The 25,312-nt window shown below is 35.9% G+C and overlaps 1 protein-coding gene across 2 annotated transcripts in view; it reads left to right on the forward strand.

The window, feature by feature from the left end:
• Positions 1-25,312, forward strand: part of USH2A (usherin) — a 795,153-nt gene that overhangs the window by 247,128 nt on the left and 522,713 nt on the right. The window contains exon 21 of one of the 2 annotated variants that reach the window (XM_025367266.1): positions 411-1,950. In XM_025367266.1, the coding sequence (XP_025223051.1) occupies positions 411-655 (245 nt within the window). In that variant the 3' untranslated portion in view covers positions 656-1,950. Of the gene's footprint in view, positions 1-410; positions 1,951-25,312 lie in introns of those variants that run through there. The other variant, XM_025367257.1, reaches the window with a different exon arrangement.

Consider the following 25,312-nt stretch of genomic DNA (forward strand, 5'->3'; position numbering starts at 1 on the left):
CTACACAGAAGCGGGCAGCCGTGAGCCATCAGAGACCAACAGGCACAGAAACTGGGCCATTGGGGTACCTCCTTGGTAAAGGGACTGTGGTTGGGGCACCACCCAGATTACAGCAGCTACTATAATATATAAGATCTATTATTTAGCTAAAAAGAATAGAGAAGTTATTTTCAAGAAAAAATTTAATTTGAAAGTTTTGTGTGAAGTATGTTGGCTATTGAAATTTTGTTTCACTGCTTTTAAGATAAACTCTATCTTTTCAGTTCCTAGAACCATACAGATACTTGAAACCACAACTGATTTGATTTTAAGTGTGATATATACAAGTATATATATGCATATATGTGAATGTGTGTGTCTAGAGACAGAAACCAAATTCTTGAATGTAACAACTGTTTTCTAATATTTAGCACCAGCACAACTGAGGCCTCCTCTAGTTAAAGGAATCAACAGCACAACAATCCATCTTAGGTGGTTTCCACCTGAAGAACTGAATGGACCCTCTCCTATATATCAGCTGGAAAGGAGAGAGTCATCTCTACCAGCTCTGATGACCACGATGATGAAAGGAATCCGTTTCACAGGAAATGGGTATTGTAAATTTCCCAGCTCCACTCACCCAGTCAATACAGACTTTACTGGTAAGTGTGTTTGACATTGCTTTATTTAGGAGACACGAAGCTCCAAAATGTTTTCTATTATTTTGATATCCCTTTACAATGAATTTTTATTATACATACTTATAGAAATACTAATTCAGCCCTTCGATAACTTTTGCATGATGGTGTCAGCATGTCCATCTTTACAGAATTCTGGGGAAAAATAAGTCAGGTAAGTGAAGGAAAGGAAAAAAAAAAAGATGCAGGTGAAGAAGCAGCCTTATTGGATCAAAGTATATGCTTTGTATTTGTATTTTTGCGAAGTATTTGCCAGGATATGTTTCTTGAAATATTATTCACTGTGTTCTCTGAGCAAATGAGTTTGCAAAATGCCTTCATGCTATTGGAGATTCTCAGTGTGCACCAGGTTACTAAAACTCCAAAAAGCATTGTAAGAATGCTATTTAACTTTGCTTAGCTAATCATGCCTAACAGATATTTGATGTAACATTTTCTTTTTCTTTCTCTCGCTCTTTCTTTCTTCCTTTTTTCACTGTGGCAACTTAATATCTCATGTTCTATGAAGAACATTGTAGGAAAAACTAATCCCAGAGGAAACGTAACTCCTCTAGGCCAGGACTACGGTAAAGCAAGTGAGGCTCTTGCCTCAGTCACAAAATTTAAAGGCACTAGAAAACTCAGCATTGATGTAAATATTTTAATGTAATATTTTTAAAAATGAAAATCAATGTGAAAACACTACAAAAGTATTATCAAAAGCTTAAATAAAGACAGATTGGACCCTGTACCGGCACAATCCTGCCTCACTGGCCTTACCCTGCTCGTGGCCTTACTAGTACCACAATATTTTGGAAGTCCCATGACCTCTGTGAATTACAGCTTCTAATAGCATGATTTCAGTATAGCCGTAAAAAATTCAACTATTTATAATACGTACTTCACTTATCCAATTTTCAAAAAAATTTACGAGGTATAAGATATATATTATTCTGTAAACTCATAAAGATGTTCATTTAATTATCCATGAGAAAGTCATTTTGGAGCAAATAGTCTTTAAAATACTGCATATGTGAAGACAATGAAATGGAATTAGAGCTATAAAAATTTATATTGTTTTATTTTTACCTAAAATAGTAAATAGTTTGCTTTTCGTTGAGGCTGGCTGCAGATGCACCTTTGTAATGAATCATGATTATATTCTAGCTGAGATATATTGAGATTAATGCATGCTTAACTACTCTCCCAGTACGTCAAAATCATCGCAGAGTATTAGAAATTGAATCATTGAGCTAAAATGCTTGACTTCTGCTTTATATTCGTAAAATGGCAAGAAAAAAAAAAAGAAAAAATAGTTAAGGAAAAGGAACACATGAATAATAGTAAAAGTCTTTTCCCAAATGAAAATAGAAACTACTGCCCTGGTCCAATATTTGGCTTGTGATGTGTTTCTTCCAAGAAATAGCATCCGTTTCCATTCAACTGGGCATAGCTGCTGCAAGGATGTCAGCTTGGATTTGCAGGCTAGCCAGCAGACAGATTTTTGATGGGATCACCTACTGTTGTTGCAGTGAAAGATAGAGTGGCCCGTCCACCGTTAATAAATTTAGTCATCCTCGCTATCTCCCTTGCCGGCCTTATACTCTGAGGTGCAAGGGCTAGGGGCAGATGCAGTGTCTGGGAAGTTTTCCAAATTCCTCTTTAAAAAAGTTAGGCTGTAAACACTGGCCTCACTAAGCAGGATCCTTCTGTCTGTAACAAAGCCTCCAGCTGCACAGAAAATGTGCTTGGAGTACACATCATTTGAAGGACAAGGCAGGGAGATCACAATTTTGGCTTGAACTGCTCCCTGGAGCTTTGGTGATTCCTGGAGAGTGAGAAGTTCTTCTGTGTTCAGGCACATTCTGGGACATTGCTGATGCCCTTTTTAATGGTAGCTTGGCTTTACTTTTAAGACTCCCTTTAACTTTTAATATAACCAGGTATATACTAAATTATTGGTTTGATCCTTTGGCTGACTTGCCAGGTTTGATTGAATAATTGTATTGAGTTGTACCAAAGCCTAACTAAATGTCCCCAATTAATGAGCTAGGACAAGTTTTCAAAACCAACTCAATAACTTTCTGTAAACTTGCACTTTCCTAAATAGAGAGGTAAGCATACAATTAGCATCTTACATTATTCTTACTGATAAATTCTCCTATCCAATCCCTCTGCAACCCTATAAAGTAGCTCTTTTTACCCTTGTAGTGCAGGAGGAAAAGAGGCTCAAGTGAGTGACTTGCCCATTGTGCCACAGCTATTGAATTTCAGGGTTGAAATGTGACCTGGAGCCTTCCAAATTTAAAGGCAAGGTCTCTGCTACAGGGTGGAAAGGAACTTTTGTAGCCTGTTCTTTGGAAGTGTTAGAATAGGAAGTATATAAAAGTAAGAAAGAGGGATAGGAGGTGAAATAATTATCACCCAAACATTCCTTCTCTAATACTGCTAAACTTTTTGGATTTGTCTTTCAGTTAGTTTCAGCCTCCAAACAGCAAGTAGTGTTGGCATTATTTATTCATTTATTTGTATCCCCAAAGACATGTAAGGATTTTTTTTTTTTTAATATAGCGATTAAACCCAGAGTGTTACTAGGAGCTAGGTGTTTAAGATATAAATAACATTATGTGAAATGGGCTGAAGTGCTATGCATTAAACAGTGCTTTCAACTTATATTCCTTTATATTTCATGCAGTTTTTATATTCTGAGACAAATTTAATGAGCAAATCCTAGAACCCTCTAATATGATGAATTACATTTTTAAAAGTTAATAACTTTAAGATAAACTAAGATGTCCTTTATTTTGAATTATTCAATTCAAAATCTCAAACTTCAACTAAAATGACTTCTGAATAGAAATATCAATTAGTACTCAAAGACAAATATAAGGTTGATGTCCATAATTATACATATTTTATATATGAAAAGATAAGTTAGATTGTACCCATCGATGACAGGAATTATAAATGCATTCATAACACATTTCATGGCCATGAGCATTATGTTGAAAGTCTCAGTAAGAAATATCTCATTATTGTAGTACAAGAAAGAGATACCTTATACAACTTAGGCCTCTTTCATATTAGCTTTAAATATTTTTATCTTACACAATAGAAAGAGAATAATTCAAGCATATGAATATATGCCCTAAAATGTTAATATTGTAAATTATCAAACTTAATACTGTAAATAAACTCTGTCAATTTCTACCTTTGGGCAGAATAAAGAACCAGCAAAAGCTATTTTGAGACCTGTTTTTGCTTCCTTTTCTTTTCTGATACAAGTATTCTTTTAAAAATCTAATCTCCAGGAAGAATGTATTATCAGTCATTTACATCATAGTTTAAATTTAAAATAATTAACTCTCTGTATATGATTATGAGGACTTCGAAGAAGATTAACTGATAAATTAATTGCAAATCCAGACCCCATTATTTATTAGCTAAATGTAATTAGACAACCTATTTAATCTTTTTTGTGCTTCTGTTTCCTTTTCTTTAAAATTAAAATAATTCTACTTACAATATTGGTATCTAGCAGGTAGGTGAGGATTTAAAGTAGATAGGCCACCTAATGAACCTTGCACGGTGTCTACCACAAAGATTATTTAGTACTCATTAAACATTAGCTATTAGTTATTATTCATTTAACAAATATTTATTAATTGCCTACTATGAGACAGGAGATTTCCTGAGTAAGAGTATTCTGCAGTTATAAAATCAACATTCTATTAATTTATTTGCTGTTACACATGCAAAATATGTTTGCTCAAATGTTATATCTGGGGCATGAGTAATATGCAATATTCCATATTAAAATGTGATACTTAATTTTGCTATTGAAAATAGTTAAATTAATTGACCTAGTGGTGAGGACTTGGGCAAACTACTTTTCTGAGTGTTTAATGTTGCTAATCTATTAAATTGAGGATTTTGTTGGGTGATCAATGCTTCTAACCTCTAAAATTCCAATTCTATGAATATAGAATATTTAGGAGGCACCGCAATCCAAAATACAGGCTGTAACTGTGGCATCTGTGAGTTAAAAAGCACCTAGAGTTTAAAATAAATTGTTTTCTATAATATTATGTTTATTAATAAAATTTAAGATTGATATAAATTTACTATTTTTCTCTAATTTAAGAAACTTAGTGATATGGGCAGAATTCAACATAAAATAGATATTCAATTATGGGGTCATATCAGATGTTATAAAGAAGGTAGAAAATTAAAATAGCTTCATGATCTTATAATTGGGCAATGATATAAACAATCATGGTGAAATAGGGACCTGGTTACATGGGGTTAACAATACATTCTTCTTCCAACACAGGAATAGCAAATAGAGTCTCCCCTCGCGTATGCAACTAGAAGGGGATATCACTGTGTCTTTGGAGAGGAAAAAATCATGCTCATTTTTTTTTCAGGGGTGCAGAGTAAATCTACTTGATTTACACAAAGAATTTAGTTCTTTCTTTGTAATGCTAGTAATCCAAATGGAACCTGGTAAAAACAGCAACTAAAATACTGCTCAGATTGGCATTCCAAAGGTGACCCTCTTTCTCCTTGTCACTTATTTTTTCCTATTAGTGAAAACAGGTCCATGATCATTTGGGGGAAGGTTTGACTATTGTAGTATCCAGATGCCAATCACACCAGCCTTTTAAACTGCCTTTACTGGTGACCCTGCCCAGAAATCAGGAACTGCCTTTGGGGAGATCTTTGTAGCAAACCACTGGGGAGATGAGCACACACATGCACCTGGATATAATTCCCTTTTATTTGTCTTCACGAGAAATGTGATTACTGATGTTGAATATCTTGCAGATGAGAACTCTGTACAGTTTCTTCATAATAATGATGTTCAAGGACACTAAATGATTGTCATACATTTTTGTATCATAGTATTCACTTTCCCAAAAATGGCTGAACTAAAATGCTTTAGAATACAAAATGCAATTAATTACCAAGGGATGAAAAAAGAAATGCAGCCACCAAAAAATCAATATGTTTTAAGAGCATATTTTTTATTTCCTTTGCCCTATAATATTTGTGCCTTATTGTTATTAGTTTTTATTATTTTTAGTGAATTGGGACATTTAAGCACTTCATTAAAAGAAAGCTGATTATAAGCAGTTATAGTGAAGGTGCAAGTAGGGCAAACTTCTTCAGATAGATTAATTAGTAAAAGCATATTAATTCTGACCTTCAACACCCTTGGTGTCCCAGTATTTGTTTTCCTTGGAGTGGGAGCAAGTATTTTGCCAGAAAGCTCTTGAAAAAAAGAAAAAACAAAACAACTAAACAAAGCCCCAGTTCTTTTCAAGACCGATTTAAATCACAAATTTTACCTAACTTTGATGTTAGTTTTGAAAAACAAATATTGAAAAACAAATATAATAATCTACTATGTGTCCTAGAAGTTTAATGAACAGGCAGTAATTACACTAAAAAAGTAAAGGAAAGAGTAAGAACATGGTATGTAGGAGCAAAGTAAAGGAGAAAATTCTCAGGCAGTGACAAAACTCTGCTGTGTTTTCTGATTATGAAACAATCAGAAGAGATGAGAATGTCTAGTTGAGTTAATCAGTTTGGACTGAGGACAAGGACCAAAATGCATATCTTCTTAGAATAACAGAAGTCACACTGATCCATGATAACTAGAGATATAGAGAAGTAAACATCAAGACTCTATATTTTTTATTATATTTAGTAAAGAGGTATAAGTAAGTTCCTAGGAAATGCCTTCAGATGACATTGATGGCATTGACAGATGGGAGAGAACCATTATTTCCCCATTCACCAAATTCATCATCAGGCCAATTTAAGGATGCATGTGTTTTAACCCCTGCCTTTTAAAAGTGACTTATTTTGAAGTACATTCCTATAAGTTTCCCTTTGTTTGAAATATTAATATGAGGTAGCTGGTAAGCTGAGCCAACACTGAAAACAAACTGTTTTTGTTAGCTGTTAGCAGTATTTTAGTTAACTTAAAGCATCTGTTTTTGTCCATCACTGTTAAAATTTTTCAAAATGCATTGTCACCAGATATAAAAATGACACATGTATTCCTATATACTCATGCCACATGCATGAACATATGTTTTCCATGAGGTGTCTGGGTTTTCCTCAACCACTCAATGGGTTCTCCTTGCCTGCTGCCTAGACAGAGCCAATTTATCAAGACAGGGGAATTGCAATAGAGAAAGAATTTAATTCACATAGAGCCTGCTGTACTGTACGGGAGACTTGAGTTTTATTATTAGTCAAATCAGTCTCTTGGAGAGTTTGGGAATCAGAGTTTTTAAGAGTAATTTGGCTGGTGGGGGGCAGGGAAGTGGGAGTGCTGATTGTTTGGGTCGGACATGAAATCCTAGGGAGTCAAAGCTATCCTCGGGCCGGGCGCGGTGGCTCAAGCCTGTAATTCCAGCACTGTGGGAGGCCGAGACGGGCGGATCATGAGGTCAGGAGATCGACACCATCCTGGCTAACACGGTGAAACCTCGTCTCTACCAAAAAATACAAAAAACTAGCCGGGCGTGGTAGTGGGCGCCTGTAGTCCCAGCTACTCGGGAGGCTGAGGCAGGAGAATGGTGTAAACCTGGGAAGTGGAGCTTGCAGTGAGCTGAGATCCGGCCACTGCACTCCAACCTGGGTGACAGAGTGAGAGTCCGTCTCAAAAAAAAAACAAAAAACAAAAAACAATACAAAGCTGTCCTCTTGTGGTGAGTCAGTTCCTGGGTGTGGACCACAAGATCAGATGAGCCAGTTTATCAATCCTGGTGGTGATAGCTGATCCCTGGAGTTAAGGGTCTGCAAAAATATCTCAAGCACTGATCTTAAATTTTCCAATAGTGATGTTATCCCCAGGAGCAATTTGGGGAGTTTCAGAATGTTGCAGCTGGAGGCTGCATGGCTTCTAAACCATCATTCCTAATCTTGTAGCAAATTTTTAGTCATACGAAGGTAGAGAAGTCCCCAGGCAAGAAGGGGGTCTATTTAGGGAAAAGGCTGTTACCATGTTTGTTTCAAAACTGAATTATAAACTAATATTTTTCCCCAAAGTTAGGTCAGCCTTTGCCCAGCAATGAGCAAGGACATATTCGAGGTTATAAGTAAGATAGAGTTAGTTAGGCTAGGTCTCTTTCACTGTCATAACTTTCTCAGTTATAACTTTTGCAAAGCCAATTTCATTTCTATATAGTCTCAAATAATACCTGCTCAAATTGTCCAGCGTCTTTTCTGCCAATATGTTGGTATTTTGGAATCTTTCCAAATACTTCATTGCTTAAAAAAATGGTGCTGCTTGACATTTTGTATCAATATAACACAGATTACTTTTAATTTCCCTTTCATTCAGCTTAAATGGGCAGGAAAAGGAACTTTGAGCAGAAAAAGGATCACAATTGGTCAGCAATGGTAGTGAAACTAGCAGCTTTGAAGATGATTGGTTTTTGATTTAGTAAGATGAGTTATTTTCTGTATGCTTTCTAGAAAAAAATAGTTAAAACATTAAAAAATGTGTAGTTACAGTTATTTTATACCAGTTACAGCACTCTTGAAGAATATAGATTAAGTTTCTTTCTATGCAGATAGAAAGGAATCTGGGAACATCATTGTCAAAATGCCATCTCTTCCAAAACTTGGTTCTAGTGCTCTAAATAAATGTTTCAGAAGATTATGCACTAATGTTATTGGCGGCAAATTCATATGGATCTGCAGCCACCTCAATTTTTGCCTTCTCAGAAGAAAGAATTTGATTGATAGAACATAGATTAAGAGACCAAGGCAAATTTTAGAGCAGGAGTGAAAGTTTATTAAAAAGTTTTAGAGCAGGATTGAAAGGAAATAAAGTATACTTGGAAGAGGGCCAAGTGGGTAACTTGAGAGATGATTTGACCTTTGACTTGGGGTTTTATATGTTGACATGCTTCCAGGGTCTTGCGTCCCTTCTCCCCTGATTCTTCTCTTGGGGTGGGCTGTCCACATGTGCAGTAGCCTAGTAGCAATTGGGAGGAGTTGATTGTGCAGTGTGTTTACTGAAGTTATAGGCATGCTCACTTGAGGCATGTTTCCTTACCAGTTAAGTGTTCCCAGAAGGTCATATACTGGTTAAACTCCACCGTTTTCCTCTTAGTGCGCATGCTTGAGCTCACTCACCCAACTCCTGATCTCTCATTGGGAAGCTGCTGATCACCAGTCTCAGGTGTTTCTATCTATAGGGAGACTGCCTTTCCCTGGCACTGGCTGAGACAAATTCTTATTGTTTTAGAGAGACAGTGTAATAACTATCACCTGATGGTTGCCTGACATTTCTGGTGGGGCGTTGGAGGGGGTTGTGCTTCTCTTGCCCTGCCCTTAGTCTAACTACCAAGTGTAACACTAATAGTTTCATTTAAGTGGGGGAAATGTTAAGTAATAATACGCAAACCACATTTAAGGTCTATATATTGAAGGAGGCTCACAAACATAGCCATAGGACATTTGTTTGGAGCTTTGAAAAGGGAGGCTCAGTTCCTTACATTCTCTTGACTGATGAGCCGTTTCCATTTGGAAATTCTTCGACTTTAGTGCAACTTCAAAAGAAAGGCATGAGAAAGAAGGAGAGAGGAAGAAACCCTCAAGCCATCTAACATCATCTCTGGCAATGGTGGCCGTATGATTTTCACAAGCAAAGGGTATCCTTGGGGAATATCATAAAGGAAGAATAAGGACTTAAGGGAAACCTGTGGGAATGGTTGAATGATCATCCCTCCAGCAGATAATTAAAAATCAATGTAGATGCATTTTTCTCAGCTTCTTCCCTTCATTTTTTTTCCTCTCCTGAAACCTGTTCTTCCTTCTGTGTGTACCATCCACAGTGAATATCACTGATTGTCTTAGGCAGAAGCCTTGGAACTCTCCTTGAATTGACACTTGAACTATTCATTCCCTTCCTCCCATTCTATCAATGATTCCTCCTCTGGCCATTCTTCCTCGGATGCATCTCTTGGAATTACCTGCTGGTCCTACAGCTACTGCCTAGTCCAGACCTAGGTTGTGGGCTTCTCTGCCAACAGTTTCAGTCTTCTCCAGGCTGTTATTCAAACTAATGATTTTTATTGACATTCTCTTGTGTAAAACCTTTTAATGGTTTCCCAGTGAGAGATGCCCTGCACAAACTCTTTTCTGCTTACCTGCTTTCTACCCATATACCTCCTCATCTCTCCAGCCATGGACTGGTTTATTCTCCAGCTCTAGACCATTTTTTAGTCCTAGTACTTGAATGTAGCACACTCTCGGATGCCCACCTTTTTGAACATATTGATACCTTTGCCCGGTATGCTCTCATCTATTTGCAAGTACGTTGCTTTCCTTTCACCTGGCTAATTGCTACTCATCATGAAAGGGTTAGCTTAGCTGTTCCCCTAAATAAACTTCCAGCAACACCAGCCTCCTCCCATGCCAAATCTGGGTTGAGGACCTCTCTTATGTACTACTATAGAAACCAATAATTACTCTATTTTAGCTCTTACCACACTCTACTAAAACTGGTTGTTCAGGGAGCTAAGCTATGAGGACACAAAGGCATAACGATGATACAATGGACTTTGGGGACATGGGGGAAAGTGTGGGATGGGGTGAGGGATAAAGAAACTACCCATTGGGTACAGTGTACACTGCTCAGGTGATGGGTGTACCAAAATCTCAGAAATCAACACTAAAGAACGTATTCATATAACCAAATAATGCCTGTTCCCAAAAAACCTATTGAATAAAAACAACTGGTTGTTTGCTTATCTATGTTTCATGTAGACTGAAATTATGACTATCTTTTTCATGCTTATAACATTTGCATCTTGCACAGCATAAGACATTTACCAGATACTCAATAAATATTTATTAACTAAATGAGTGATAGAAAAGAGGGAAATCCAAAAGATGGATCTCTTAGCTATAAGAATTATTTAATGGTGAAATTCATTATGCATTTGAATATAGTTCACATTTTTAAGTCTACATTTTTGAAAGTATTGATGGGTTAGAGTGATAACTCAATTTATTTAGTCTCTATTGGCCTTAGATGTATACGAAAGTATATTTTAAACTGTATAGTACCAGAAACAAAAAGAAATTTCTTGTTAATGGTCCTCAGTTATTGGCAAAGTTACTGGTACACCAGTTGTTAGAGCTAGAATGTTCTTTCAGAAATTGTTTTCTGCCCCACCATAGCTACCACACTGTGTTTCTGAAAACTAGGTGGTTGCACATCTCTTAGATACATGATCTCCTTAGGCTTATTAAATTTTGAGGTTAATGAATATTTTGACACTTTTACCTATACATATCATTAGGGCTTATTGCAATAGGTTTAAGATGACAGTCATAATAAACATATACAGTACAATAAAAAGCACTTTTAATCTTGAAAGTGCTTTATAAACAACAGTGATCAATGCTATGGATGGATTAACAGCATCATACTGATTGAATTCTATTTCAAGGGCAATGGAGGTATTGATGTTGGCAATCTAGTTCAGAAAGTGGCAATGGCTGTAGTAAATAGTGCAGGTTCTGGAGTCAGACTCCCCAAGTTTCAAATCTGGCTCCCCAACATGCTGGTGGGCAACTTTGCACAAGTCATTCCACCAGTGTGAATCTCAGTTTCTTCATCTGTTAAATGGCAGGTTGTAAGGTTTCAATGCAGGAATCACTGTAAAGGGTTAGTTCACAGTATCTTAGTATTGTGTATGTATTTATGACCAGCATTCTGTAATTCTGGACTTCAATCATGTGCCTTTCCATTGCATACATATATTTTATGTCCCTAAGCCACATAAATCTTGATGATACTTCTTTATGACCTCTCTCTACTACACGGTACTCTGATCATTCACTTTATTTTACTTGTTCTGTGAAACTCTGACCTTTGTTTTTTGTTGTCATTGTTACCTTTCTTCTTCCACTAGAAGCATACATGGTCTGCATCTCATTTCTCCACATCTATTTAAACAGCCAACTTTAAATGTTATGTGTACTTACAAACCTAACTCTATTTTTCCCCCATCTCCACAATCAGTCTTCTCGAAACTATGTGTCATTTTCTCATGGATGAATCACTCCTCAATCTACTGTCATTTGGATTCTTTTCTTCCACTTCTTTATTGGAAATACTTTCTTCCAGATTATCGACAGTTTTCAAGTCAGTGAAATTTCCTTAATCCTCACCCTATGTGCCAATAAATAATATTGGTGCCATTTTGTCCGTTTAAAAAATAGGAAGAAACTAAATATTTCTCACTAGGTTTCTCCTTCTATTTTCCCTAAACTGTGTTTCAAGCTTTGATACTGCTTTCTACATCCCCCTTTACATGGAAGAGTTTAATCATTCATTTGGTTCGTATGCAGTATTTTCCCTATTTCACTCCACTAGCTGATGTTATGATTGCTGTTGTAAAAAGGATGTTGAGCAACACAAGTATGATTCCTAACCTTAGGGAGCTTAAAGTCTTGCAGTGAAATCATGCATCAAACATGTAATTAAGTAATTACAAGTGACTTCTGTCTTCAGCTATGAGGCATATAAAAAAATCCTCCTGCTGAGAAAAGAGATAGAAGCTGGACAGAATTTCTTAAAACTATGGTTAAAGACATAAGTGAGTAACAAAGGCTTCTAGGACTTGTGGGATCAAGATCCCAGATATAAGAAAAAACATGTAGGTGAGCCTTTTAAATTATCTTTGTTTTTTTTTCTTTTTTCCTTCTGTTTTCTTTGTTAATTCCTCTATTGCATAGTCTTAGGGGAAAAAAAAAAAAGACAGGCAAAAAATTAGACTCTGGGTGGGGTCCTGGTATACATGCTAGGTTTTCAATTGAAATCCTATTAGAGCAAATCATAAATAGGCTTTTCTTCCTCAGATAAAGCCTCAATTCATGTTAACTATTAATGATACTAATGAGATAAAAGTTATTTTTTGCCAAAAATATTTAGATATGATGTGAAAGGAGATCACATCAACCAGAGTCCCAGAGTGTACAATTTTTTCCTACACAATGTCAGGCATTCAATAAAAAATTAACAGGCATGCCAGAAAATAGGGTCAAATAACCAAAAGATAAGATAAATAAAACAAAAAATAGAAACATATCCTCAAGTAATTCAGCTATATAGAAATACATGTTTGCATACCCATATAGGCATATGCACATATACACATACAGGTATATATGCATATATCCAGACACAGACTTTAAAATAACTATAATTAATATTAGCAACAAAATCAATGAAAATGTTCAGAATTTAAGCAGCAAATGGGAATATATTAGAATAGGAATTATAGAGCTGAGTAACAGCTGAAGTTAGAATCTCAGTAGATAAAATACCAATTCCATCACTGATAAAGTAAATAGTTTCATTCTCAATATCGTATGCAACAATGTAAGTTGGGAGCAAAATATATTTAAAACACCTATTTGTAGCCATTTTATGGCAACAGTGCAGAGCTACTATGCTTAAGTGAAGAAAAGCAAATGAATTGAGTTGCACACAGCTGGAATTACTGAGCTCAAGCAGAGGCATTAGTATATCTGGTAAAGGAATACAAACCAGAATTCGAGGCTACAAAAGTAGCTCAGATTTGGAGGGTAGGTGCCCAGAGAGAAGAATGATGCTGAAAAATAATCCAAAAATTCTGTGTAACAATTCTTTGTTTGGTCCTTGGCCAACATTTAGAATAATCCTATGAGAAACATAGCAGAGAAGACCTGCTTGGTAGCTGGAGCTAAGCAGAGATTTCAGAGGTAACATAGAGCTAAGGATACACACATGGAGTTTAGACTTAACCAGAGTAGAGAAACCTTGGTGAACACTCTGAGCTTTCACTCAACTCTCCAAAAGTCCGTCCTTTATGAGTAAATTCCCCTAATTCCCATGCTGTAGGAATAAGGGCTATTCCTTAGGAACATTGAGATAACTGAAACAGATTCACCATAGTGACGCCTAAAGCCAAGGCTTAGTAAGGTCAAGGTAATCTGATAATTTTACTTCTTGTCAAAAGAGAATTTTGCATTCATTAGTAAAAGATGAAATAATCCAGAGGTTTTACTATGGGTCATCCATAAAGTGACCAATAGTGAAATATTAATCGTCGATAGAGGCAGATGAAGACTTCAAAATAACTTCAGTTAATGTTAAGAGAAAATAAAGGACAAGGTGGACAGAAAGGATGATAAGATAAAAAATATTTCAATGCAAAATTGTAATCTGTACAGTAATTAATAGGAAAAATAGTATGTAAAGTAAAATACCTGAAGTGAAGAGAATATTGATGAGTTACACAGATGGAACATTGCAGAAGGCAAGATTAGAGAACTCAGTGGTCAATTGTAATTGTCCAAACTGAAGCATAGCAAGAAGTGAAAACATGAAAAAAAGAGCAGCATGTAAGAGACGTATGGAACATAGGTGTATTTGAGGACCAAGAAGGAAAAGAGTGAAAGAATGAGACAAGTAATATTGTAGAATAGCCAAGTATTACTAAATATGAAAAATAAAAAGCTTAGCAAACTGTAAGCAGGGCAAATATAAGGAAAGCCATATCCAGGTATATTATAGTCAAATTGCTTAAAATAAAAGACAGAGAAAAACCGTCAGAAGCACCTGGGGAGGGTGGGGAGACAGTGGAACAAAAATATGAATGATGTCTGAGTTTTCGACAACAACAAAAAATGAACGCCAGAATATAATGGAATGATACTTTTTAAATGCTAAAATTATTTTTTTAACAATAACAACATCAAAAGAAAACTACCGGTCAAGATTTCTGTACCCAGGAAACATATCCATCAAATATGGTAAAATAAAATATTTTTCCTAGCAAAAGAGTTGAAAAAGTTATCACCAAAGGACTGGCATTATGAAAATCATAAAGTGTACTAGGACATAGGCAAAGATCCCATAAGGAAGTACAGAGCTGCAGGAAAGAGTGCAGACCTCTAGAAATGGTAAATAGGTATGTAAATAAAAAGTAATATTTATGATAAAGGACATGAAAATCATAGCTTGAAGTTGATAACATATGTAAGAAAAATGTATGCCATCAATTATTTTGTCACAAATGATGAGGGGGTCTATATGGAGTTAACTGTGGTAAAATTCCTAAGAAGTTAGGGAAGTTGAAGAATTAATATAAAGTAGGCCATAGTAGATCAAGGATCCAGATTATGATCCCGAAGGTAACCAGCAAAATAATGATTTAAAAAAATTAATGTAGGGAAACACTAAATGTTAAATAAAAGTAGGTTAAGCTGATAAAAGAGTTTGACGGTGGCAAGAAGAAGACAGAAACAAAGAGCAAATGTGAGGAATAAAAGGACAAATACCACTGTGGTAAACATAAACCCAACTATATCAGTAGTTGCATTAAATCTAAATTAAATAGTCTACTCAAATAAGCATAGAAGTTATTGGATTGATTTAAAAAATAAAAACATATGTTGTTTATTCTTATAAACATTCTTTAAATATAAAGACAAAATCTGAAAACAAAGAATGAGACAAGATATATCGATATGTAGATAGATATTAAGATAATAAATGTTAGTAGACATAATGGAGGACATTTCATAATGACAAAAAGATCAGTTCAATAGAGGGACGTATATTCCTAAATTTAGGGGCTACTTAGAGCTTCAGATATGCATATAAAACTGAAGTTGACAGAAATAAACAGAGCAATAAACAAATCCTTATAATTGAAGATATAAATCCCCATCTAATATTTTGACAGAAAAAGTACACAAAATATTAGTATAGCTATCAAAGATTTGAAAATGAATAAATAATTACGTCTGTATGTAAAACATGTGACATATGTTATAATTGTCATATGTAGAACATTACTTCCAACAACTATATAATATGCATTTTTGAGGAACACATAGAACATTTTCCAAAATACTTAATATCCTGGGCTATAGAGATCTTATAATTTTTATTTATTTATTTAAGAGATGGGGTCTTACTGTGTTGCTCAGGCTGGTCTTGAACCCCTGGGCTCAAGCAGTCTTCCCACCTCAGTCTCCAAAAGTGTTAGGATTACAGATGTGATGAGCCACTGCATTCTGCTTGATCTCGTAATATTTCAAGTTCTCTGACAACTGTGGAATTAAACTAGAACTCCAAATCTAAAATATAATCAGATTGGAAAATATCCCTGGCTCAAAAAGAAATAATGGAAATTAAAAATTATTTTTATCTAATTATAGTAATGTCTTTATATATAAAAACATTGTAGGATGGACAATATCAGGAATCTGATATTGCTTTATAGCTTTAAATGCATATATTAGAAAAAGGGAATAGTTAAAAATCAATTATCTAAGCTTCCAACTCAAGAAGAAACCAGGAAATTAAAGCAGCATATGAAACCCAAAAAATATTTGAATGAAAGAAATTATAAAAATAAGAAAAATCAGTGATATAGCAAACAGAAATGTAATGGATAAAATAAGTAAGGCCAAGAACAGAGTCTTAGAAAATTTGGGAAAAAAAAATTATTTGCAAGTGATCTAGGGAAAGAGAAAGTTCAGATTACTACCCTCAGGGATGCAAAGAGCCATTACTAGAAATCTTACAGACGTTAAAAAAAAAAAAAAAAAAAAAAAAAAAAACAACGACCTAATAATGTATTAAGAACAGTACTATGCTAAAACCTTGACAATACAGGTAAAATAAAGAGATCCCTTGCATGGGAGAAAATCTCCAAATTTACACTAACATAAGAAGATATAGAAAATCTAAGTGGTCCTAGATGTGTTTTAAAAATGAAATCTATAGTTAAGTCTTTTACATAAAGAAAACCCCAGAACAGGTGGCCCGATTGGTGGATTTCATCAAACAATTACAGTAGAAATAATAGCAATCCTACACAAACTCTTCCAGAAAATAGAAAATTGCAATTTTATGAGGTCAGAAGAACTTATAGACTAAAATCTGACAAATAAATTAACATAAAGGAAAATACAGGTCAATAATGATCCAAAAGTAGATTCTAATATTCTTTCTCTGTGTGTGTGTGTATATATTTTTTTTGTGTGTGTATGTACATGTATATATATATAAATAAAATATTATATCATGACCATGCAGGTTTATCCCAGTAGTGTAAACTTTTCAAAATGTATGTGATTCACCACATTAACATAGTAAAAATGAAACATTCTAAATTGTCACCACAGGTTTCACAAATGCATTTAATAAAACATAATAACTATTCATAACAATTCTCAGCAAACTAGGAATGAAAGAACACATCCTAATAAATTGCTTTTGTAAAAGACCTCTAATAATAAAATATCAAGTGCTTTTTCCCAGAGGTCAGGTACAGGACAAGCAAATACACTATCACCGCTTTTATTTAATGTTGTACTGGAAGTACAGTACTAGCCAGAGCAATATAGCAATAAAATACATAAGTAAATAAATAAATATTAGGTATGTCAAAGAAGAAGTAAACCATCTTTACTTGTAGATGTCATTATTTGTATTGATGTCAAAATAATATATAAACTATTCCGTTTACTCAGTAAACTTAACAAAGGTGTTGGATAAAGGTCAATGTACAGAAATCAAACGTTTCTATTGAATAGCAAAAACCAAATAGAAAATGAAATGTTTAAAGGTACCATGCATACTAGAACTAATACACATAAATGACTTAGAAACAAGTCTACTAAAAGGTAATGTAGGACCTCTACTCTGAAAACTACAAAAAATTATTGTGAGAAATTAAAGACCAAATAAATGGAAAGATACGCCAAGTTCATGAATCTAAAGACTTAATATTGTTAAATAGCAAGCCTTTGTGGTTTGATCTGTAGAATCCATATAGTCTCTCTCAAAATCCTAGGATTTTTGTAAAAATTGACAAACTAATTTTAATATGTACATGAAAGAGGAAAGTACTTAGAGTAGCCGAGGCAACACTAAAAGAGGGCAGAGCAGGAGGGCTTACATATCAAGACTAACTATAAGACTGCAGTAGGTAAGCATGTACAGTATAGACAAAAGAATAGATAAGTACAGTAATTACATAGTGCCACATAAATACCCCAAATAAATACATACATATGCAGGGCACAGTGGCTCACACCTGTAATCCCAGCACTTTGAGGGGCCAAGACAAGAGTATTGCTTGTGCTCAGGAGTTCAAGACTAGCCTGGGCCACATAGTGAGACCTCATCTCTACAAAAATTTGAAAAATTAGCTGGGCATAGTGAGGCACCTGTAGTCCCAGTTACTCAGAAGGCTGAGGTAGGAGGATCTCTTGAACCCAAGAGTTCAAGGCTGCAGTGAGCCATGATTGCACCACTGCACTCCAGCTTGGGTGACAGAGCAAGTTCCTGTCTCTAAAAAATAATAATAATTCATACATATATATGTGCTCTAAAAAGCACATGCAGAGTTGTTCATAGCAACTTTATTTCTAATAGTCAAAAACTGTTAATCCAAATTTCTATCAACAGTAGAATGGATAATAAATTATAATAAATTTATTCAGTGGACTATGTATAGAAATAAAAATGAACCAACTATTGCTTCAGAGAACAATGTGGGTGAATCTCATAACCTATTAGTGAGTAAAAGAAGCTAGAATCTAAAGAGCCTACTATTCTATTTATATAAATTTCTTCTTTTTCATTTCAACATTTATTTTAGGTATAATGAGTATGACATGCGGGTTTGTTACTTGGCTATATTGCATGATGCTCACATTTGGGGTATGGGTTCCATTATGCAAGTAGTGAGCATGGTATGCCATAGGTAGTTTTTCCAATCACAGTCCCCTCCCTCCCTTCCAGGGTCTGTTGTTCTCATGTTTTTGTCCATGTGTGCTCAATGTTTAGCTCCCACATATACATTAATATGTGGTATTTGGTTATTGTTCCAACGTTAATTCACCTCCAACTGCATCCAAAGGAAATGATTTTGTTCTTTTTTATGATTGGGTAGTATTCCACGGTGTATATGTACCACATTTTCTTTTTCCAGTCCATCATTGGTGGGTACCTAGATTGATTCTATGTCTTTGCTATTGTGATTAGTGTAGCAATGGACATAAGAGTGCATGCGTCTTTTTGTTAGAATGTTTTATTTTTCTTTAGGTATAAACTCACTAACAGGATTGCTGGGTCAAATGGTAGCTCTGTTTTAAGTTCTTTGAGAAATCTCCAGACTGCTTTCCACAGTGGCTGAAGTAGTTTATATTTCCACCAATCATGCATAAGCATTTTCTTTTCTCCACAGCCTTACCAGCATCTGTTGCTTTTTGACTTTTTAATAATAATCATTCTGACTAATGTGAGATGGTATCTCATTGTTGTTTTGATTTCCATTTCTCTGACAATTATTGATTCTGCACGTTTTCATGTTTGTTGGCTGCTTGTATGTCATCTTTTGAGAAGTGTATGTGCTGCCGGGCGTGGTGGCTCATACCTGTAATCCAGCACTTTGGGAGGCTGAGGTGGGCGGATCACAAGGTCAGGAGATGGAGACCATCCTGGCCAACATGGTGAAACCCCGTCTCTACAACAATTAGCTGGATATGATTGTGTGTGCCTGTAATCCCAGCTACTCAAGAGGCTGAGGCAGGAGAATCACTTGAACCCAGGAGGCAGGGGTTGCAGTGAGCCGAGATGGTACCACGCACTCCAGCCTGGAGACAGAGCGAGACTCTGTCTCAAAAAAAAAAAGAGAGAGAGAAGTATATGTTCATGTTCTTTCCCATGTTTTAAATGGGGTTGTCTTTCTTTTGTTGATTTAAGTTTCTTATAGATTCTGCATATTAGAACTTTGTCAGATGCAAAGTTTTATATTCTGTAGGCTGTCTGCTTACTCTGTGGATAGTTTCTTTTGCTGTGCAGAGGCATTCTAGTTTAATTAGGTCTCACTTGTCCATTTCTAAAGCTGGAAAATGAAATCCGTGGTGACAGAAATCAGTAGATGGGGTAATAACTGAAAGAAAGCAAAAAGAAGCCTTCTGAGATTCTATAATTATTTTATGAATTAGTTTGAGAGGAGTTTATAAGTGTAGATTTATTTTATAAATGTTTGTCAAAATATACCTTGATGATTAGTGCACTTTATTTTTGTTATATTTCACTTTGAAAAGTTACTGAATAAATATTTCAAGCCTGCAAAGTCCAAAAACAAGATGTGAAAAAATACTGTAACATAACAGAAGCACTCAACCCAGTCTAGAGGATTAGTGAAGACCCCTCAGAGGATGAGGCAAATTGAATTAGCTAGGCAAAAAAAAAAAAAAAGAAAAAAAAAAAAAAAGAAAGAAAGAAAGAAGGAAAGAAAGAAAGTAAAGGAGTCCAGGTAGCGAAAGTATCATGTATCAATGTCTTGATGTGGGAGATGACATGTACATAAATAAACAAATTAGTAAGCAAGAAAAACTTGGAAATTCTAATATAAACTAGATTCTTGCCAGAAGGGTATATGGTGAGGCTGAAATAAAAAAGGGGCCAGATCATGCAAGGGCCATCACATTAAGAATTTTGAACATAATTTTATTCATCTTTATAAGACCACTGTGGAGTTTAGAACCTGATGCCAAAACCGTAGGGACATGGATGCAGCTGGAAACCATCATTCTTAGCAAACTATCACAAGAACAGAAAACCAAACACCGCATGTTCTCACTCATAGGTGGGAACTGAACAATGAGATCACTTGGACTCGGGAAGGGGGACATCACACACCGGGGCCTATCATGGGGAGGCGGGAGGGGAGAGGGATTGCATTGGGAGTTACACCTGATGTAAATGACGAGTTGTTGGGTGCTGACGAGTTGATGGGTGCAGCACAGCAACATGGCTCAAGTATACATATGTAACAAACCTGCACGTTATGCACATGTACCCTAGAACTTAAAGTATAATAATAATAAAAAAAAAAAAAAAGAAGGACATGCTGGTATTTTCACTGAGATTGTACATGTACTATTCATAGATTGACTCACTAAAAGTGACAATTTTATTTGATCATCTAATAAGATTGTTTATAGAATGTCTTGCAAAATGTTAGAAGACCTTCCTTATAAGAATTAACCTAGCTGAGTGGTTAAAAAAAAAAAAATTCAAATTCTGAATCCCAGCATGGATCTATTGCTTTCTTGTAATTGTCCAAAAGGTTCTTCCTACCTGCTGCATAAACAAAATCCATTAACTGAGACTGCAGGATTGCAGTAAAAAGTTTAACTGAAGCCAAGCCAGCCAAGTGGAAGAACTGGAGTTATCACTCCGATCAGTCTCTCTGAAGTCTCGAAGGTTAGGATTTTTATGGACAATTAGGTGGGCAGAGGGGCTAGAGAATGGGTGCTGCTGATTGGTTGAAGATGAAATCATACGAGCATGGAAAATGGTCCTCCTGTATTGAGTCTGTCTCTGGGCGGGGCAACAGGATGTGTTGAGTCATGAGTTGTTAGTCCGGGTGGGATCAATTTGAAAAACATCTCAAAAAAAAATCTTAGATTTTGCAATAGTGATGTTATCTATAGGAACAATTGGGGAAGTCACCAATCTTGTGACCTCTGACCACATTATTCCTGAACAGTAAGCAATTATAAAAATTATGCCTACATTATCAGCATTCAGGTCCCTCCCATAATCCTATTCTTGTGGCCTTTCATTAATCTTATGAAGGTGGTTTTTGATCCCTGAGAAAGGAGGAGGTTAGTTTTAGGGAGGGACTATGATCATCCTTGCTTTCAAGTTGAACTATAAACTAAATTTCTCCCAAAGTTAGCTTGGCCTATGCCCAAGAATAACCAAGGACAGCTTGAAGGTTAGAAGCAAGATGGAGTCAACTATGTCAGATTTCTCCTACTGTTGTAATTTTGTAAAATCAATTTCATCCTAATCTCTGGAGAAATACCTAGAAATTTGCATTTGGATAAGATATACAGATCTACACTGTTAAAGACAGAGCTATCTTACGAGCCCCCCTCCCTGCCAGCTATTTACCTAAGAGAAATGAAACGATTTGTACATACAAAAGGCTGGCCCACAAATATGCATTGCACCTACATTCACAAGAGCCAGAAACTGGAAACAACTCAAATATCCATCAATAGGTGAACTGATTAATAAAATGTGGTATATGTATGATGAAATACTAGTAAGCAATACAAAGGAAAGAGCAGAAGAATACTTACTCATAACTCCACTTACATAAAATTCTTAATAATAATTAATGTATAGTGACAAAAAGGAGATCGGCAGTTGCCTAGCCCTGAAGAGGAGGAGTTTATGGAAATGCTCTGTAATGATCAAGGTAATAGTTTTACAAGTGTGTACATCTGTCAAAACATATCAAATTGAACCATTTAAACAGATGTGGTTTAGTGTGTATGTAAATTTTATCTCACTAAAATTGATAAAATATTCTCCAAGTGATTCTTGCAACATTCAAGTATAGGAACCATTGATTTACACTGTAATGAAGAAGTTGCTTTAACTTTGAGAAAAATAAAACAATTGTTATATTATTTTATCATTTAAATTCTGAACTCTTTCAGATAGAAACTTAAGCAGTGTGTATACTGCTTATCACTCCAAATTTCACCTAAGACAAATTGGTATCCACTGTTTGTTATAAAAATAAGAAAACGACTTTCATTAGATTATGCTGACAACAAGAATCTTGCACAATTTCAGTAAAATAACTTTTTTTATGAAATGGGGTTTCTTTTGATCTCATTCACATTCAGAAGGGAATTTTTATAAATAGAAAGGACTATATTTTATTTTACACTAAGAAGGAATTTAATCAGTAAAAATATGAAATACACACTTGAGTATACAGTTGACCAGTTCTTGCCTTGATGCTACTGCACCTCTGTAATGTGTTTTTCATAGCTTATATAGTCCATGTTAATATGCTACATTATTAAGTTCAACTGTGAGAAATATAGTTTCATGAAAACGGCTTTTTTCCTGCATACTTATAAATCCAGTAGTCAGAAAAAAATTAAAGAAATATAATTAAAGATTGCAAAATCAATTTGACACTCACTTAAAATGTGTTGAGTGGAGGCAGAAAGCGGCAGCCTACATCTGATGCTGTTCTCTCCTCGTTTACTTCACAAAACTCTGCAAATTAGAACTTTACAGAGCTGTTAAAGCCTCATTAAAAACTTTCAACAAGTATCCTATTTTGAGGAGTTTTTCCCCCTTATATTCAATATGCAGCATTATATCTGTTATGTGGGCATGTATACGGCAATACCTGTAGGCATATTAATGTAAACTGCATATATGAAATGAAAGCTTTTCACATGGAAAGGACACTATTAGTGTCTGTCAGTTGTTTCCCAAAGTGAGTAATTTCTCCATTTACTTTGTGCTTATCTGCATCTACTAACACTGGATCTCTGTTGGATCATAGGAATATAATTGGACTCCAGTGAAATGGGAGAATTCCCTCACACCCCCTTGCAGGACATGCGACAGAGGTGTGGCTTGTCTGCTTGACTGCCTTGCACTCAAACTCCTTGCAGGAGGGGGAGCATGCCGATCAGCAGGTGTGGGAGCTGCAGCAAGCACTTTTGGGCTCCAGTCCCATGGTAGTATCTAGGGGTGGGTGCCTGTGACTCCCAAAGCCCCAGTGGGTGTGTTACAGTGCCCTTTTAGCTCTGCCATCCACAGATGGCTTAAGTGTTAACCAGCTCAGTGCCTTCTTGGTACCTGGGTTCTTGTCCGGTGTCCAAGAAGAATCAGGTTACATAGACAAACTGAAGGATGGTAAATCTGGGGGATTTTATTGCTGGATGGAGGTGGCTCTCAGCAAGATGTATGGGAAGCTGGAAAGGGGATGGAGTGGGAAGATGATCTTCCCCTGGAGTTCAGGCATCCTGTGGCCAATCTCCTCTCTTACTATCCCCAGCCGAACTCTTCTCGATGTTCAGATGCTCCTTCTCTTTTCTTCTCTGTGGCACTGCTCTGCTGTTCTCCTGCTCCTCTGCTCTTCTGTTCACGGAGCCTGGGGTTTGGGGTTTATATGGATATAGGATAGTGGGGCATGGTGGGCCAAAAGGCAGCGTTTGGGTATGAAAACAGAGTGCCTTTTTTTTATTTAGGACTGTGGGTTTCCAGGCTTGCGGGTGGGGCCTTTGCCAGGGAGCTGCCCTCTTCTACTCAGCATTTCCTTGCCTCCTGTGTTTATCACCAGTAAACTCGTTCCCTGCTCTAACAGGACTTGTGGGAATAGAATCCACGGCTGTTTGACTACTCTTAACTGTTACACTGCTGTTTTTCTGCCCAGGGGGATGTTAAAGCCAAAACCAAGTAATCAACAATTTTTTTTTAACCTTAAAATACTGAATTAAGCCTTAACCTTTAAAACAATATTTGTCGTAGACATAGATTTGCTATTTGTTTCAGACATCCTTTAGGCTTTTGGTCTAGCACATGACTACCCCTTCTTACCACATTGCCCCTGCCTGCCCCGAGGAGAGACACATGGCTACCTCCTTTGTACCTTGGCCCTTGCTGTACTGATCACAGATAGTTAGGACAGCTATGAACACCTGCTCCATGCAGAACTGATTCTGTTCGCATGAGAATTTGGAATTGGAATTCAGAGCTAACCGGTTGGTCTGTGTTTATCCTGAATATAACACAAAAATTGATTGAAATGAGAGGCAGAGAGAGGTATATTGTTCTGGGGGCGGGTGAGAAAGTAGGATGTGGGAAGGGAAGGAGGAAATACTGAAGTCTATGAACAGAGAGCAGCAGAGAGGTGAGAAACAGGAAAATGTTCCTCAAAGCTTTTCCACTCCCAGTCCAAGAAACTTGCCAACCTTGAGTTACAGAATACACTCTTATCTCTGGATAATACATTTCTTATTTTGCTCAAAGTCCTGGTGTGAATATGCTACCAGAGATTTTTAACATAAAAGTAGCTATGAGCATATGAATGGAAATCGAAGCCCTGAGAATGGACTAAGGGATTCAGGGTTAGGGACAGACCCTAGGAGGAAAGAAGGCATTCAGAGATATATAGCTAAAAAACAACCAAGAAAAAGTAGCCAGATAGGTAGGTGAAGAACTGATTGACAATCAAGGAAAGATTGATGAATTATGTAATATTCACTTGCATAAAATGTTGCCCAGTGTTCGGGTAGGCGAAAAGCTGAAAATAGGCAGTTAGAATTTACCATTTTTATTATCTCTATCCCCTGCTACTTGACTAAACTATTTTTTAAATGTATTTTATAACTTAGATCCCTCCCAAAATTTCTAGTATTATATATAAAGTAAATTTCCAATACATATTGTAACTGAACAATCATATTTTCCTGGGGTTTATTTTAATAATATATGCATTTATTTTAGCCAATGATATTCACAAAGCTTTGCTGAAATGTGTTTTGTTTAACTTGGTTCTGTATATTTTTCCATGAAAAGCCATACTAAAAGGACATTTTCCAAGTATTAAAAAAAAAAAAAAAAAAAAAAAAAAACCAACTCTGCAGTCCAGAATGCATAATTTGTTCCGGGATAGTTAAAATTCTGAAAGAAGTCTTCTTTGTTCTTTCCTTGCTCTTTCTTTGTTCTCCAAAAGGGTCGTATTTAAACTATGGGTCATTTCTCATCTGAATAG

The sequence above is a fragment of the Theropithecus gelada genome, chromosome 1 (genome assembly GCF_003255815.1).
Source record: "Theropithecus gelada isolate Dixy chromosome 1, Tgel_1.0, whole genome shotgun sequence".
In the NCBI taxonomy this organism is placed as follows: Eukaryota; Metazoa; Chordata; class Mammalia; order Primates; family Cercopithecidae; genus Theropithecus; species Theropithecus gelada.